The sequence below is a fragment of the Anas platyrhynchos genome, chromosome 7, assembly GCF_047663525.1.
Source record: "Anas platyrhynchos isolate ZD024472 breed Pekin duck chromosome 7, IASCAAS_PekinDuck_T2T, whole genome shotgun sequence".
Classification (NCBI taxonomy): domain Eukaryota; kingdom Metazoa; phylum Chordata; class Aves; order Anseriformes; family Anatidae; genus Anas; species Anas platyrhynchos.
The window spans coordinates 805,053-820,912 of record NC_092593.1 but is presented as its reverse complement, the minus strand read 5'-3'; the positions used below and the strand labels follow the sequence as shown (position 1 = coordinate 820,912).

General features: G+C 35.5%; 1 protein-coding gene across 19 annotated transcripts in view; it reads left to right on the top strand.

The window, feature by feature from the left end:
* TANC1 (tetratricopeptide repeat, ankyrin repeat and coiled-coil containing 1) overlaps positions 1-15,860 on the top strand; it is a 114,478-nt gene that overhangs the window by 75,303 nt on the left and 23,315 nt on the right. For all 19 annotated transcript variants that reach the window (XM_027458198.3, XM_072040998.1, XM_027458197.3 and 16 more), the window contains 7 exons: positions 3,879-4,136; positions 7,475-7,600; positions 8,946-9,227; positions 9,697-9,848; positions 11,986-12,217; positions 13,583-13,749; positions 14,287-14,894. In XM_027458198.3, coding sequence (XP_027313999.3) covers positions 3,879-4,136; positions 7,475-7,600; positions 8,946-9,227; positions 9,697-9,848; positions 11,986-12,217; positions 13,583-13,749; positions 14,287-14,894 — 1,825 coding nt within the window. The remainder of the gene's footprint in view (positions 1-3,878; positions 4,137-7,474; positions 7,601-8,945; positions 9,228-9,696; positions 9,849-11,985; positions 12,218-13,582; positions 13,750-14,286; positions 14,895-15,860) is intronic.

Below are 15,860 nucleotides of genomic sequence, written 5' to 3'. Positions count from 1 at the left end.
AGTTCAGACATCAGAGTAACTGGCATGAAAGCGAAGTGTAAATGGGTCATCAAAGAAGAGGTGAAATTGTGGGATCCTCTGCAAATTGGATGACTGAACTGAGGTTATGTATGCATATCCAACGTGGTGTCAGCCATCATTAGATAACTTTAGCAAGTCTTTTCTGTATGAAAGAAAAGCTATGAATTCTTTGATGCCTTGTTTGTACCATCTTCTCTATTTCTGCTCCCTGCCCTAGTGAATCCTTATCAGTAAAGCTATCTTCCTATACCTTTGAGCGTTCAGATGGCTGCTTTAATATTATTCTTTGGACGGCCAGAGTAAGACGTAAAAAGCATAATTTTAGAGTTGTTATAAACTGTTGTAAAAAGATTTATTCTTTATTGATTTAGTCAGTTTTTTAGAATGGACCAATTGGTTGAGAAGTTGGTATTTAAACTTGATTTTGTAACATCTGTTAAGCTTTAAAACAAAAAAAAAAAAAAGGTGGGGAGGCAGGGGGAGGAGGAAGGAAGGGCACAGTATGCCCCCTAACCTGAAGCTTTCTCAATCTACAAAAGCAAACTTCCAGTTTTATTTAGGTCTAGCAGTGTGACAAAAATTAGGGATGCTGTAAAATAAAGCAATTCTAAATCTTAAATGCCTCGATTTAACAATATAAACTTAAGTCATGTTATTGTCTTTGTGAACTTACTATTTTTTTAATTGCAACTTTTGTTAATAGAAGGAGTTGCAAGTGAAAGTGGTATCTGCCAGCCTGCCTGCCTGCTGTTGTGAATAGTAACTTGATTGTTGTTATAGTACTTGCCAAGTACTGATAATTAAGTTTCTTTAACACGGTTAAGAACATACAATCAGTACTTCTTTGCAAGTACTAATACACTTCACTCTGGCTTTACAGATGTTCTTGAATTTGAAAGTGAAGTAATTAATAGTAGTCATATGTTACAGCATAACATAGTTTTTACTGGTCATTTACCCTAAGAGAGATGGTTATCATGGGTCAAAAGTTTCATTTATGTAACATCGTAGAATATCCCAAGTTGAAAGGGGTCTACAGGGATCATCGACTCCAACTTCTGTATTTGTATAACATTTAAGTACTTTGTTTTTAGGAAATTATTTTGTAAACTTCTTCCATAGCAGACTTGCTGCTCATGGATTCATAGATCTGTCATTGCTTAACTTGAGAATAGAATCCATTAGTTTTAAGCTTTGTCAGACTTTACGGATTCCTGCTTCAATTACACTGGTGCAAGTATAAAACAAACTGAAATGATTGTACAAGTGTGTATATTGCTATAAAATACAGCAGTGTATGACTACAAGAGACAGTAATGTTTTTTGTTTCAAAAAATATTTATCTGTTGGTATACTTCAGTCATTTCCTTGTTTCATATGTTTTATAGTTACTTTGCTTTTTTTTTAATAGAATAGTTCAAATCAGTTCTGCGTATGACAGATTTGTGAGAGCCGTACAATTACAGAAAAACAGGTTTCACAGATAGGACATAGTTACAAAGACAGTTCTACCTTCATAACTACACCAGTGCTTTACTAACACTGTAAGTGATATATAGATATTAGGCAATTTACTTAGATATGTTTCAGAAAAATTTAGGATTTCCGCTTCTTCTGTGTGTTCAGCCCAATGTAGGGTCGTCACATATATACGTGTAACACTTAAAATCTTAGCCTGTGGGGAGTCCACAGTTCAGTTCACACAGATATTATTTGAACAAGTATCGATTGACTGTTATTTTTCCCTTGGTGCCTATTCATCCAATGTTATATTTTTCTCTGTTGCATACATTCATAAGTAAGCTAGCAGTTATAATGAAATACTTTGTTGTAGAAGCTAGGTCAAGGTAAAAAATGTATAATGTGATAAGCTTTAACTTTAGCTGAAGTTAAGTTGTGAAGTTTTAATAATACACTATTTTCTTTCGCCATTTCAAAGAATGAAATAAATACAAAAAGTCCCCCAAATCAGACCAAAATAGTGGAAAAACAAAACAAAAACAAACAAACAAACAAAAAACACTTTTCCTGACCTATCAAGCTTCTTCTTTTTTCATGTTTTATTTCCCCTTATTAATACTTGTTTGATTGTTAGTCTGACCTAACTTTTTTTCCAATATAATTTTGAGTGATTGGGCATTCTGTCATACAGACATGCTGTTCTCATTGATTTAGGTGAACTTTCAAGCATTCAAAATACAGAGTGATCACTTAAATATTTGTTGTTCAAATATTTTGTGAAACTTCAATGTAAGTATTGAAAATATTTTAAATTAAACAGAGTAATTTCCCTATTAAACATACAATAAGCAGTATACATTTGCAAAGCATTCTTGTGCAAATATATTAGTGGAGTTTTAATAAACGTCAGTACAGTAGATTCTAGAAGTATAAATTCTTCACGCTTTCAGATATTGTAGGAGACCTCTATTAGTTATAGCTGTGCCCCCAACCAACAAACTGGACTATCTGGAGGGCTGTAGATAATGCAGTTAAAATGGTTCTGCTTTCATTGAGCAAATTGCTACAGCAGTGGAAAACTACTATTCTGTAATGCAGCATCCAAAAAACCTGTGTAGTCTGCAGCTGTCATTTAGCTAAGGATCTATATAGCACTGTGTTGTATATTTTATGGCATCTGGTACTTCTACAGCAAAGAAAACCACAATGGTACATCTTACTACTAAAGAGTTTCACATAGTACAGAGAAATTATTTGTAAATGTTTCCTGATTTGTTTATAATAAACAGAAAAAACTTTTTTGAGCCTCATATTTATTTTATACAGTAGTACATTGAAATACTTTAAAAACGGAAATCAGAGTGTTTCATCTAAAATTTCATTCATATACTCTACTGGGCCTGATCAAACGTGCATCTAGCCTTGTATTCTTTCTGCCAGTGAAATGTAGCAGGTACTTAGGAAACCTTGTAGAAATCTCAGTTGCAGGAAGTGTTCTGTCAAGATCAGTTTGTGAGGTATGTGAGAGTCCAGGCTGACTGCCACCCTAAGCTGTCTGTGTTAGGTGAGCTAGATCTCTGAACAGTATTGAGGTATTTATCATTTATACAGGATGTTACAGTATAAACAATACTGTTGGTCACAAGTAGGTTTGGGGCAAGCCTTCTGGCTTATGATAGAATGGCCTGGGTTGGAAAGAACCTCAAAGATCATCTAGTTCCAACCCCCCTGCCATGGGCAGGGCTGCCACCCACTGGAGCAGGTTGCCCAGGGCCTCATCCACCCTGGTCTTGAACACCTCCAGGGATGGGGCATCCACAACCTCTCTTTTCTGACTTCAGGAAAATTGTGCAAATGTTTTCAATGAATTGAATTTTGAATTCTGTTTGTAAAATATTTGACTTTAAATGTATTTTTTTGATAATTCACATTTTTAGTTTCTGTTCTTGCTCTAAGTGCGCTATTCTTATTTCTTACAGAGCTTTTGTTTCTGTGTTTACAGAAGGGTTTGGAAATTTTCAAGATATTATATAGATTTTTAAAAGAAATTATTACTTTCTCAAAATATGTCTCAGATCTGTCATACAATATCATAAATGTTTTGGTGTTGTTTTTTTTCCACTCAGCACAGATTACACAGATTTAAAGACGTACCTAGATTCTTCTGAACATTTTTTTTTGGTCTGCTTTCTGAAGTGTTTTTTCCAATTTGAATTTTTCTAAGCTGTGTTGTTTGGCTTTAGTTAAGTAATATTACTCAAATTAAACACAATATCTAGTGGAGAACTACTTGACTGTTATCTGCAGGCCCTAAATGCCATCTGAGTATGAAAATTATAATGCACAGGTGGGTCGTTTTCCTCTGCTGTGTACTTCAATTTCTTCTAATTTCTCAGCAACGATAACAAGTTCATCAGAAAATGATGATCGTAGTGGATCCAGTTTGGAATGGAGTAAGGACGGGAGTCTCAGAGCTGGAGCACATCAAGGGATTAGTCATGATCGAAGAACAGATAATTGTTCACCGGTTGCAGAAGAGGAGGCTATTGGATCTGCTGAGAATTTGGCAAAAGAAGTAACAATGGGAGAGGGTCCTGTTCCTTATACTCAAAGTTCTGGATCTTTGATAATGCCTCGTCCAAACTCTGTTGCAGGTAAAGTCCTGAAATAGAAAAATGGATGTTTTTGTTAATGATGTGATTTAGTTAAATCTGCTTCATCTTACCATTGATGTTATATTGTTAGTTTGAAAGTGTTTTCATAGGACGCACATAGGAAAAAAAAAGCATCGTTTCTAAACTGAATGGGTAAGTATTACTTAAATTGTTTAAAATTATCATACAGAGTGTTCGTCTTGTGTTTAGTAGGTATTGGTTAAAGCAGAACTTTGGGGACACTTTAAAATCCATCAGTCATCCTAGGATTCTGTATGGTATCAAAAAACAGCTCAAGTTTGTTGTTTTTTCTGTGTGCTCACATTCACTAGAGCTGTAAATCTGATTAACACTAAGACCAAAATGATATTTTGGTCTGTGAACCATTAACGCATATCACTTTATTATTATTATTATTAAAATAGCTATGTGAAATTCTGCATTCTAGTTGAATCATTCAATTCAGAAAATGTGAGTCTGTTTAGTTATGATAGACACATATGCAACCTCAACCTTAATTTTTATGTGTTGTAAAATACAAAAATCCCTGAAAAAGCACATCTCACTTGAGCTATAGTAGTAGAACCTATCAAATTCCGTTTGCTTACATAAATATAACTCTGCAAGCAAAATGATCTGACAAAGTGCTCTCCTGAGTGTGGGTGCCATATATGAGACAGTAGATTTAGCTGACAAGTTAGAAGAAAACTACTAAATGCAAAGTGAAGAAAACTTCAATAAAGAGGTTAGAGCTTGGGTGTTGATGATTCCTAGAAAGAAGAGGGGAAGATATACTTAATAGCAGCTATAAAATGTTGCTAATAACAGGGAGTATTCTAAGTTTAAAAGAGGAAAAAAAAAATGCTGCATAGAATTTTCTTAGTATGATAAGTGTCATGGGGGAAGTACTGTTAGTAAACCAGCTTTTGATGTTATCAAGAGCAATCTTTTGGCATATAATTTGCTAGCAACTTTGAGAATTTTTAAGTTCTGACAATACCACTTTAAATTTTGGACCTGTAAAGTTATAGATTGTAAATAAGCACTCGTTCTGTGTTTTCATTGTGAATGTACAAACATGCTGGTTTGCTGAAAAACGAGAAACACTCTCCTTTTCATTTTTGAAGGACATATATAGAGAGTGTTAGTTTCTGAAAAGTCCAGGAAATTGTAATATACTGGAACTGCAAAAGACAAAGATGCTAATTGGCAGTTCAGTGTTATTAATTTTTTAATACTTGTCAGTAATAGTCAAAATCCAGTGCTAATACAAAATAGTCTTACATTTAGTATGGTTCATGAAGTGTCATGAAAGATACTGAAACCCACACGCTGCAGTCTTGACAAATACAATTTGAGGTTTTAAAATACCGTAAAAGTTATTGGCACAGTGTTTCAAAAACAATTAAAATTATGCTGTTGAAGGATTATTTTGCAGCAACATATAGTGATAAGAATACAGTGATAACCGGGTTCACAGCAGGAGAGTTACCAAGATTTTTAGCTTAATTGCTATGCTTTCTTTTGTGTTTATTCATTACAATCATGCTGTTCACAAAGTGAATTTCTCAGAGTGAGCACTAGCAAAGAATTGCAATGAATTAAGTATGCCTGTAGCTATTTATATAATTGTAGAATTACATGTTAGAAGCAATATTTGAGTCTGCTTTGAAAATGGCTTTATTTAGCTGTAATTTGCCTGTTGAATGAGCTGACCTATATCTTTTATAATGCAGATAAGTTAATGCTCTGTGCAAAACTGTCAAAAGAACTGTAATACCCTTTTATAAGTAGTTCTAGTATCTGATGTTGTAGAGATTTTGGCTACAGATTCTTGTGAAATCTAGTGCTCTAAGCTGTAGATGACTATAGCCAGACTGTTTTCTGGCATTTGAGTGCCAATGCTAAATATCCCTTTTTAAAAACTGGACTATTTTGCTCCATGTGCAAGAAAAATAATTGATTTTCAGTACCCTTGCAGATAAGAGACAGATGAAGCTGGTCTCTTTCTTTTTGAACATGAGATTGGAAGTTGTCACACCTCCAATCCCTGCTCAGACAAGTAGGTGTCTTGTTTTAGGGATCACTGAATGTGGCTTGCTGTTACTGCATTCCCGGTTACTATGTCTGACTTCTTATTTTGGTGGCCTTTCCAGAGTTCTGAGATGGACCATAAACCATACTCTGCTCTTGCTTTCTCTTTTTATCTTATGTTATCCTCTTCCTAAAGAAAACTTCTTAGTTCATGATCTTGACGAAGTAGATATTCTAACTCCTGTATCATATGTTAAGTTCATGTACTCTGGTTATGATTTGGAGTATTTATGCTGCTTGTGTGCGATTTACATTCTCTCCAAGTACTTCATCTGCATGTCAGTTTAAAACTAGTGCCTTTTGGACATAGGTCATGCTGATTCTGGGACATGGCTGGGTAAGAAGCAGGCAACCACTTTCTTTTTAAGGGTGTTGGAGCAGTACTGCATAAATTTTGGGAAACTTGACTGTTATAGCTGTCTGAAAAACAGGTTCTCAGATTTTAGCTTTGGCTGCTCTTAGACTTAAAAGTGCATGAGTTTTATAACTGCTATAACATGCTAAAATGCTGTAACTTCAACCACTGCAGCAGATGGTGGCTGAGCAAGTATTTGTGAAGTGATGCACACAAATTCTGTTACAGTTCTCAGAGTGACTTATACAGTAGAAGTATTGCTGTATTGCATGCGTACAGTGTGAAATCAACTGCTGTTGCAGATGGTTTCTCAACAAGAGCTTTTGTATGGTTTAGAGCTCTGTTTATCTATGCAAATGAATATGGGGAGGCTTAGAGAATTAATGCAATATTGCTGATGTCCTGAATGTGGTGGAGTAATGCAGTGTCTGCTAGACTAATTGCATGGTACAGATTGATTGCAACTTGGAAAGAAATTGAGATGAAAGAATCAGGTAGTTCCTGTGTTTCTGTGCAGAAGTATTGAAATTTTACTGAATAATTTGTACCTTCTGTTTATTTTTAGCTTCTTTTCAGGAATTTTAGTGTCAGTTTAAATCTTGATGTTAATATTTTCATTAAATACATAAATCAATAAAACTCAAATCTGACTAAAGAACACCACTCTTCAAATGGATATTTCAAGGAGATAGCGTAGTAAGAAAGGATCTCTAGAGAGAAACTATCAGCTTTTTCTTTTTTTCTTTTTTTTAAAGTAAAAGTTAGCTAAAATCCGTTAGAAAACATATGAGTATGTACGATGTTGAGGAAAGAAATATAGTATATAACAACGCTCATTGTAAATTATACTGTAAGAAAAATAAGCTTTGATTCTTTAATAATACTTTAGCAACAAGTTCTACCAAACTGGAAGATCTGAGTTATTTGGATGGACAAAGAAATACTCCTTTACGCACTTCAATTCGCTTGCCTTGGCACAACACTGCTGGTGGAAAAGTGCAGCAGGAAAGTAAAGGTAAATATTTACATCTGCATCTGTCTTGGCACGGTCACGGAATTGCTAAGTAGTTTCATAACATAGACTTTCTAAGATCTTTGTAAACACCACTATCCTACAAAATTATATTGTATTGTGAACTTCACAGATCACTCAATATGTCTGAAAATAACGTGCTTGTTCACACTTTTTGCTGTTCAGAAATTGAATGTGTGGCTTTTAAAATATAAATCAGTGTATTTTTTAACTAAGTGTGTATAAGCAGTGCTGTTCAGACCATGTGAATGTCCAAACTGAAGTTGTGTAATACCAGTGTTAAGGAAAGACTGATTTTCATGGTTGCCAGATTTTATCATCTGCAATACTTACGTAATAGCATACTACAATTTGAGAGACTACACTGGATTAAAAATCTTCAGACACTGTCATTAGAACTGTGTTTTAGGAAGAAAACTGATCTAATACCAATAGATATGTTAATGACAAAAATATTCTTTAATATTTCTGGTCTTTGAGTCTGAAAATAGCAAGGTTATGTTAAATGCAAGTGAGGTGGGGAATATTTTCTTCTCTTAACTAGCGTAGTCATCTGCAGGTTCTGTTAACTGATTAGTAGCAATTAAAAGCAGGAAAAGATTATCCTGTTGTCTTTTTCACTTATGTTTTTTCATATTTGTTGATCAAAGCTGATGTTTACCATTAGATTTAGTTAATGAATCCTCATACCGTTATATTAGTGAACATCATGTTTCTGTAAGTTTTAATGTATTTAATGCAACTAAAACCAAATTCTTTTCTACTATATATCTTGTCACGCATTCAGAAAATGTTTAGATTCAAGTAATCAAATGTGACCACACTTTTAGCTGTGCTGAGTACTTTCTGTTCTTATGTCTTCAAAAGTACTGAAAAAGGAGATAGTAATTTTTTATAAATTTTTATAAATATTTTATTAAAAAAATATTTTTTCTGGTTTAACAAAGAATTCTTCTCTGTACGTTTTTCTGTACGTTTTTACAGCTTCGAAGACATGCTACTGAAATGCTCAGCAGTGTAACTCATTTTAAATTGGAAAATGTTTGAAACTTAAGAGTTTATGGAATTATTGATGCACTCTCAAATTCAATTGTAAAAAATATCCTGAAATTATACTTGTAACTTATTTATAATTTAATTCACGTAGGAGTTATGGAGGTGACCGAAACTGAGCAGACCAGCTTTTATTATTTTCATGGTCGACCTCTAAAAAGTCTGATTATGAACATGATCAACAAGTCACTTAACAAAATTGTCTTCTGAAGAAGTGGTGTTCTATTGCAGAACTAGTTTCTAATAAACTTTTCTCTCTGCCACCTCTTCTCAGCACGTTTCGTTCCCTATAAGCCTCAAGATATTTTGCTGAAGCCACTGTTGTTTGAAGTGCCAAGCATAACAACAGACTCGGTGTTTGTTGGAAGAGAATGGCTGTTTCAAGCAATTGAGGAAAAAATGAAGAATACAGATCCAGCAGAGAACCAGGGAGCAGTCATTACTGGAAATGTGGGATTTGGGAAAACTGCTGTTATTTCACGGCTGGTGGCACTTAGCTGCCATGGAGGTCGCATGAGGCAAATAGCTTCAAATAGTCCTAACTCATCCCCCCAAAGTAAGTCCCTTCTCTGAATAACTGTTTGGGTTATTGTACTGATAATGAGTCAGTATGTTTGCTTTTCTGACTTAAGTTCCTAGGACTTCACCAACTCCTCCACAAATGTTTTTACACATACCTTCCACATAATGTTACCTACCATGGACTTAGCCCATCAAAAAGCAAGGAAAAATGGAGACAACGTAGAATCTCTTCCTTCTATCATGCAGTGCATACCCCAAAGTATTGGCAGTATGAGAGCAGAATTCAATCTGCTTACTAATTAGTAAGCTCCCCTGGGAATCTGCTTTAGAAGCCATTAGGATCCATTAATGCTGGTCACTTTTGAAGTACCTACCACCTCTTAAGAACACAAGAACAGGTGTTTTTTCTACTAGCGATAAAGAGATTCTGTAATGCTTTCATATAAAACAGTCTATTTTCAGCAAATTTGTTCTTGTTTGCATTTGTTGCCTTTCAAAAATAGGTGGTGACTCCTGTCAGGAGATTCCCTTAAGTCAGTTACCTCTGTCTACTCCTCCAACAAGTGGTACATACACAATGAAGACTCTGAACTGTCCTAGTAGTCCTGAATACCAAAATCAAACAGGTGATTCTGTGAGGCGCCTTGCTTCAAAGGTGAGTTTTCCCTTACTAATGGATTTTTTCTTTCAGCATATTAGAAAACATATAGCCTGGGTGGAGACAGTCTGATTTGCAAAGCCTTCTGAATATGTCAAATAGTCAGTGATGGGAGAACAGGTGATAATATTGGACACTTAAAAAAGACGTGCAAGTTTCATGGCTGGTGAAACCAGCTATCTACCTTTTTTTGTTATTAATTGCATAATTTAATTAAATTAATAGAATTAAATTCAATTAAAAACTTCCAGACTGTTCTATGTGTATGAGAAGGTTGGGATCCTTAACTTGAAAAAGAGGCCATGTGTTCTCTTCAAGTAGTTGCTCACTATGCTTTCCACAGGCAAAATTCTGAAAGAAAAAGACAATAAAATCACAGAATCACAGAATTGTCTAGGTTGGAAGAGACCTCAAGATCATCGAGTCCAACCTCTGACCTAACACTAACAAGTCCTCCACTAAACCATATCACTAAGTTCGACATCTAAATGTCTTTTAAAGACCCCCCAGGGATGGTGACTCCACCACTTCTCTGGGCAGCCCATTCCAATGCCTCACAACCCTCTCAGTAATGTTCTTCCTAATATCCAATCTAAAACACCCCTGGCGCAACTTTAGCCGGTTTAGTCCAAAATGTTTGGACTGTGTATATTCCATGATACAACTTTTTTTTGGAAACTATTTTATGAAAAGCACTGAAGTGCAATTATTTTCTTTCCTACAGACAGTGCTCTTCCTGGTGCCCCCTAGGCTACCATAGTCTTTCCTGGCTGCAAGGGCACATTGCTGGCTCTCAGTTCTGGGGGTTTTGGTCAACGGCAAGTTGAACAGCAGTCAGCAGTGTGTCCTGGTGGCAAAGGGAGTTGACCGTGCCCTGGTGCGCCTTTGGCACAGTACTGCTATCTGGTCGGGGGGGGAAGACACCATCACACCCTACTCTGCCTGGTGCAGCCTTACTCTGGGCATTGTGTGCAGTTTTGAGTGCCAGTTTTGGGCAAAAAACAATTAGTGTCCAAGGAAGGGTTATGAAGGTGGTGAAGGGTCTGGAGGACAAGATGCAAAAGGAGCAGTTGAAGTCCCTTGGTTCTCTCAGTCCAGAGAGGAGGAGACTGAGGGAAGGCCTCATGGCGGCCTACAGCCTCCTCCCAAGGGGAGCGGAGGGAAGGGCAGGGGGCAGGCACTGACCTCTGCTCTCTGGGGCCAGCGACAGGACTCGAGAACAGAATAGAGTTTTCAGGGGAGGCTCAGGCTGGGTGTTAAGAAAAGGTTCTGCACTAAGAGGGTAGGCAGGCACTGGAACATACTCCCCAGGGCAGCAGTCACGGCATCAAGCCTGCTAGAGTTTAGGCAGCATTTGGACAACACTCTCAGACATGGGGTCTGATTTTTGGGTCGTCCTGTGTGGTCCTAGGAGTTGCGCTCAATGATCCTAGTGGGTCCCTTCCAACTCGGGATATTCTATTGTATGTTTCTGCATTAAAGGTTGACTGCTAAAGGGTGCTGCTAGACTTTGGCTGTCTGCTGTAAACAGAATGTTTTTCTTGTTATTTTATTTTTCAAAGGAATACAATCTATATTATGTTTTATTATTAAGTAGTACATACTTTGCATTAATCACAATGAAGCCAGTTGTCCTTTTGCCTCTATGAGGATGTCTTCATTAGCTGTTTGCCATTTGCTTTTGTCTAATAACGTTCAAGATAGTCCTGGGGTCTTTAATGTGGCACAATTCTGTTTAGTTTTAGCTAATAGCTTGCTAAGTAGATACTCAAATTATTATTTTTTTTTGCCTCTACTACTCTAGTTTCTTAGAGATTAGATATTCATCCCCCTGTATTCAAGCGGGATGAACTCAAATGACTATATTTTCCTGCCAGAATCTGACATTTTGATTTCTTTTCCTTTTTGCATGACCTACAGTATCAAAATCTATTCCACCATCTAACTTCCTGTGCCTTTACACCTCTTGGCATAAGCCATCTGACAAACATTATGGAATTAGATAGTTATTCTAACACTGAAAAATACTCTATAGCTGAAAGAGAAATTTGGTAAACCTTTATTGTAATTGGACTAACAAGTTCCATCTTAAGTATTAAATGGGTAAGCCTTTTGTTTTTTCTTTTTTCTCCAGGTCGTTGCTTATCACTATTGTCAAGCTGACAACACATATACCTGTCTTGTCCCAGAATTTGTGCACAGTATTGCAGCCTTACTTTGCCGTTCCAACCAATTAACAGCATACAGAGATCTTCTTATAAAAGAGCCTCATCTACAAAGCATGCTTAGCCTGAGATCTTGTGTCCAAGATCCAGCAGCAGCTTTTAATAGGGGAGTGTTGGAACCACTTTCAAACCTCAGGAAAGGTAAATCAAACAAGAAGTGACTTAGAAACTGAATCTAAATTTCATAAATATTGGGGGGTGGGGAAAAACTTAGAAACGTCTATTTTAATGCCAAAAGAAAAATAAGTAAAGCAGAACGTTCGTGGAGAAGGGACTCCTTAACTGTGGTAATTGTTTATAACAATAATAGTTTTTAAACAGTTCTTTTGCATTTTAAAGTAAAATTCTATGAAACGTTAAAAATTATGGAAACTTTACTTTTTGCCAGAAAACTCAAGGATAACTTTGTAGCTTGAAGCTAAGGCTGCTATATCTTGTATTAAAAGATTTTCTTTTCAGATGCTGTTGACTTTAGTCACTTTTCTTTTTTGCTTAGTAATTTTCTGTGCCTAAACATCTGCAAATTGGATGAGTTTTTTACTTGCTTTTAAAATTGAAATATGATATGACAGTTTTCCAAGAAAGCATGTGACAACATGATTTTGTATTTAAGAAAAAAAAATTTGAAAAACATCCCCTGAAAATAGATAGCTTCAGAGTCTATATGCCAGCTGAGGATTTACTTTATATATAGTAGGCTGAAGGAGGAGATTTTTCTGTCTCTGAACTGAGTTCATTCATTTCTATGAAAATTGCTCTGCAGTTCTTGATTTTTTTTTTTTGTCTGTTAACAAATACCTGTGAAATGCATCAGTGAATCTTACATTTACCCCAGGATTTTGATCATTAACCAGTGCTCAAAATGAGCAACGTTAGTTTATCAAGCTGTTACAGCTTTTCTTCTCAAATTTAAAAGTACAAACCAATGCTTTCAAGATTTTTGTAAATTGCATGCTTTTCTTTGTATGGTAAATCCAGTAAAGTGTAAATGTTAAGTAAATGGTTAATAATTAAAAGTGGTGTCAATTAATAGCCTAAACAGTATGCATATACATTTGTCCCATATCCATGCATCATCCCTGTTACATGCTAACAGCCTCATTTAATCTCTTATTCTTTTTAAAGCAGTTGTAAAATAGATCCATAATCACAGTTAAAAACACTGTATTGTAAGTGATTGCTTCCATTTCTTAGCACTCTGCGTCAATGTTGTATTATAGTTACAACATCACAACCAAAGTTTTTTTTGTTTTAATTATCTGACCAGTATCATTAAGTACATGTATAAAGGGTGGGCTGGTTTAAGTGATAATAATACTGTTTTTCAGTTGTTTAAATGTTCAGTTTCTAAAATAATGTCTAAATGCAATAAAATGTATTGCTGTGACTAAAAATACCTTGTTCATAAAATCATAGGATCCTTGATGTTTAAAATTTGGGAATAAAAATATGCCAAATAATAGGAGAACTTATAATCACTTTTTTTTTTTAATTTTCATATTTCAGAGCAGAAAATTCCTGACGATGATTACATAATTTTGGTAGATGGTCTAAATGATGCTGAATTTCATAAACCTGATTATGGTGACACAATTTCATCATTTATCACAAATATAATTTGTAAGTTTCCTCCATGGCTGAAGCTCATTGTGACTGTAAGAACTAACTTGAAGGTAAGAACACCTTTTAATTTTTTTCTTATTTTCAAAGACGAAGTGATCTTTTATATATGTGTAGCTGCATTATTATGATACATACTGGTTTTAAAGGAATTCAAAGTCAAGTCTTTGGTGTTTTCTTTTTCCTTCTATGTTGTTGCATGTTTCTTTATGATATCAGGAGTATCCTTTGTTTTGATTCACTTTCTTGAGTATGTTAGTAGAATTTGTAATACAAGTAGTGGTGAAATCAGAGTATGTTTCCTTGGTCTTCAAGAGATAAATGAACAAATGAATGAGTGAAAGATTTAATAATAACAATAATAATTAGAAGCACATAGTGATCTTGTGTTTGAGAACTTCCTATGCAGAAATGCTGTTATACTATTATCAGTGAACAGTATTTGCAAAACCAGAGTAGAGATAGCAAGCTTGTTTTTAATCTGCCTAATGCTCACTACAGAAGACAGCTATAGGAAAGACGCATTACTGAGTGTTCAGTGCTGGAATGTTATAATGCTTGTGTGTTTTTTCTTTCTTCCCCCTCTTCAGGAAGTAGCAAGTTCACTTCCCTTTTTCACAATATCCCTGGACAGTTTTCCAGACAACAAAGAAATTCATGATGACTTGAATGCTTACATTCAGTACAGAATTAATAGCAGTCAGGAAATTATAAACAACATATCTTTAAATGGAAAAGCTGATGCAGCTATTATTGGGAAAGTGAGTAACCACCTGATCATGAGAAGCCTGGGATCTTATCTCTACTTGAAACTGACTTTGGATCTTTTCCAAAAAGGTCATTTAGTAATCAAAAGTGCAAGCTACAAGGTAGTTCCAGTGTCTCTATCAGAACTGTACTTACTTCAGTGTAACATGAAGTTCATGACAAACTCTGCTTTTGAGCGAGCCCTCCCAATATTAAATGTGGCACTGGCATCCCTACATCCCATGACAGATGACCAGATTTTCCAAGCTATTAATGCAGGCCAAATAAATGGTGAACAACAATGGGAAGACTTCAGCCAGAGGATGGAGGCCCTTTCATGTTTTCTGATAAAAAGACGTGACAAAACACGTATGTTCTGCCATCCTTCCTTCAGGGAATGGCTTGTTTGGAGAGCAGATGGTGATAATACTGACTTCTTGTGTGAGCCAAGGTAAATGAAGCTTGCAGTAATTCATATTCAAATAACTGCAGTTATGTTTTACATAATTGTTTTCAACAATTGGTGAGAGGAGAGAGTAATGGTAAAACAAAAGCACGGCTAACATTTTCCAAATGAAAACTTTTGCATATTTGAAAGTAAACTTGAGCAGTTGCCAGAAGTTACCAGGAACGATCAAAGTAAACTTGACCAGAAACAGTATTGTAACAAAAATAATTGACTTTGCAGAATTTGCATTTGACTTCGCTATATTCATTGAGAATTGAGAGTATTATGTTGTTATTAATATAGTAAAATAGTTGACTATTATGTGCAGCAACACCATGTCTATTCAGAGTGCAGGAACAGAAAGAAAAGCAGCATTTGGGCTCAATTTCCATATTTTTTTGTTTCTACAAAAGAAAAATTGACACTGACTTATAAAATTATTACAGACCCAAGACTTCTCTGTGATTTGGAGAGTGGGTTTAACAAAAAACATTTCAGTAGGCAGAATTATCAGGTTTACAGACTGGCCCATGCTTTCTTGTGACATTGCTAGGTGCACTCTGGGCCAGCTGAATACGTGATGTACAACGCATGCTCTTAACAGAAAGACTTGTTTCCAAGTTTTACTTAAAGCTGCCCTTTATGAAAAATTATGTTCAGAAATGTGTGAAGATGATATGAGAAGCCCTGCCCCAGCTTCATCAGCAAAACAATTTCTGAGTTAGCATATGGTCAATTGTCCTATTATAGTATGTGATCAGATTAATGTATGGTATGTGGCATACCTCAGGGTTATGCCATTTCCACACTTTGCTAGAACACCAACTACTGTAGATGTAGAATAACTAAATACACAATTTATATCAAATTTTGAAAGGATTCGAGTTTTTCACTTCTAAAAAAAATAGGATTTTATCTGAGATACCTGCAGTTTGTGACTGTAAGATGAAACATGTACAAAAGGGGGAG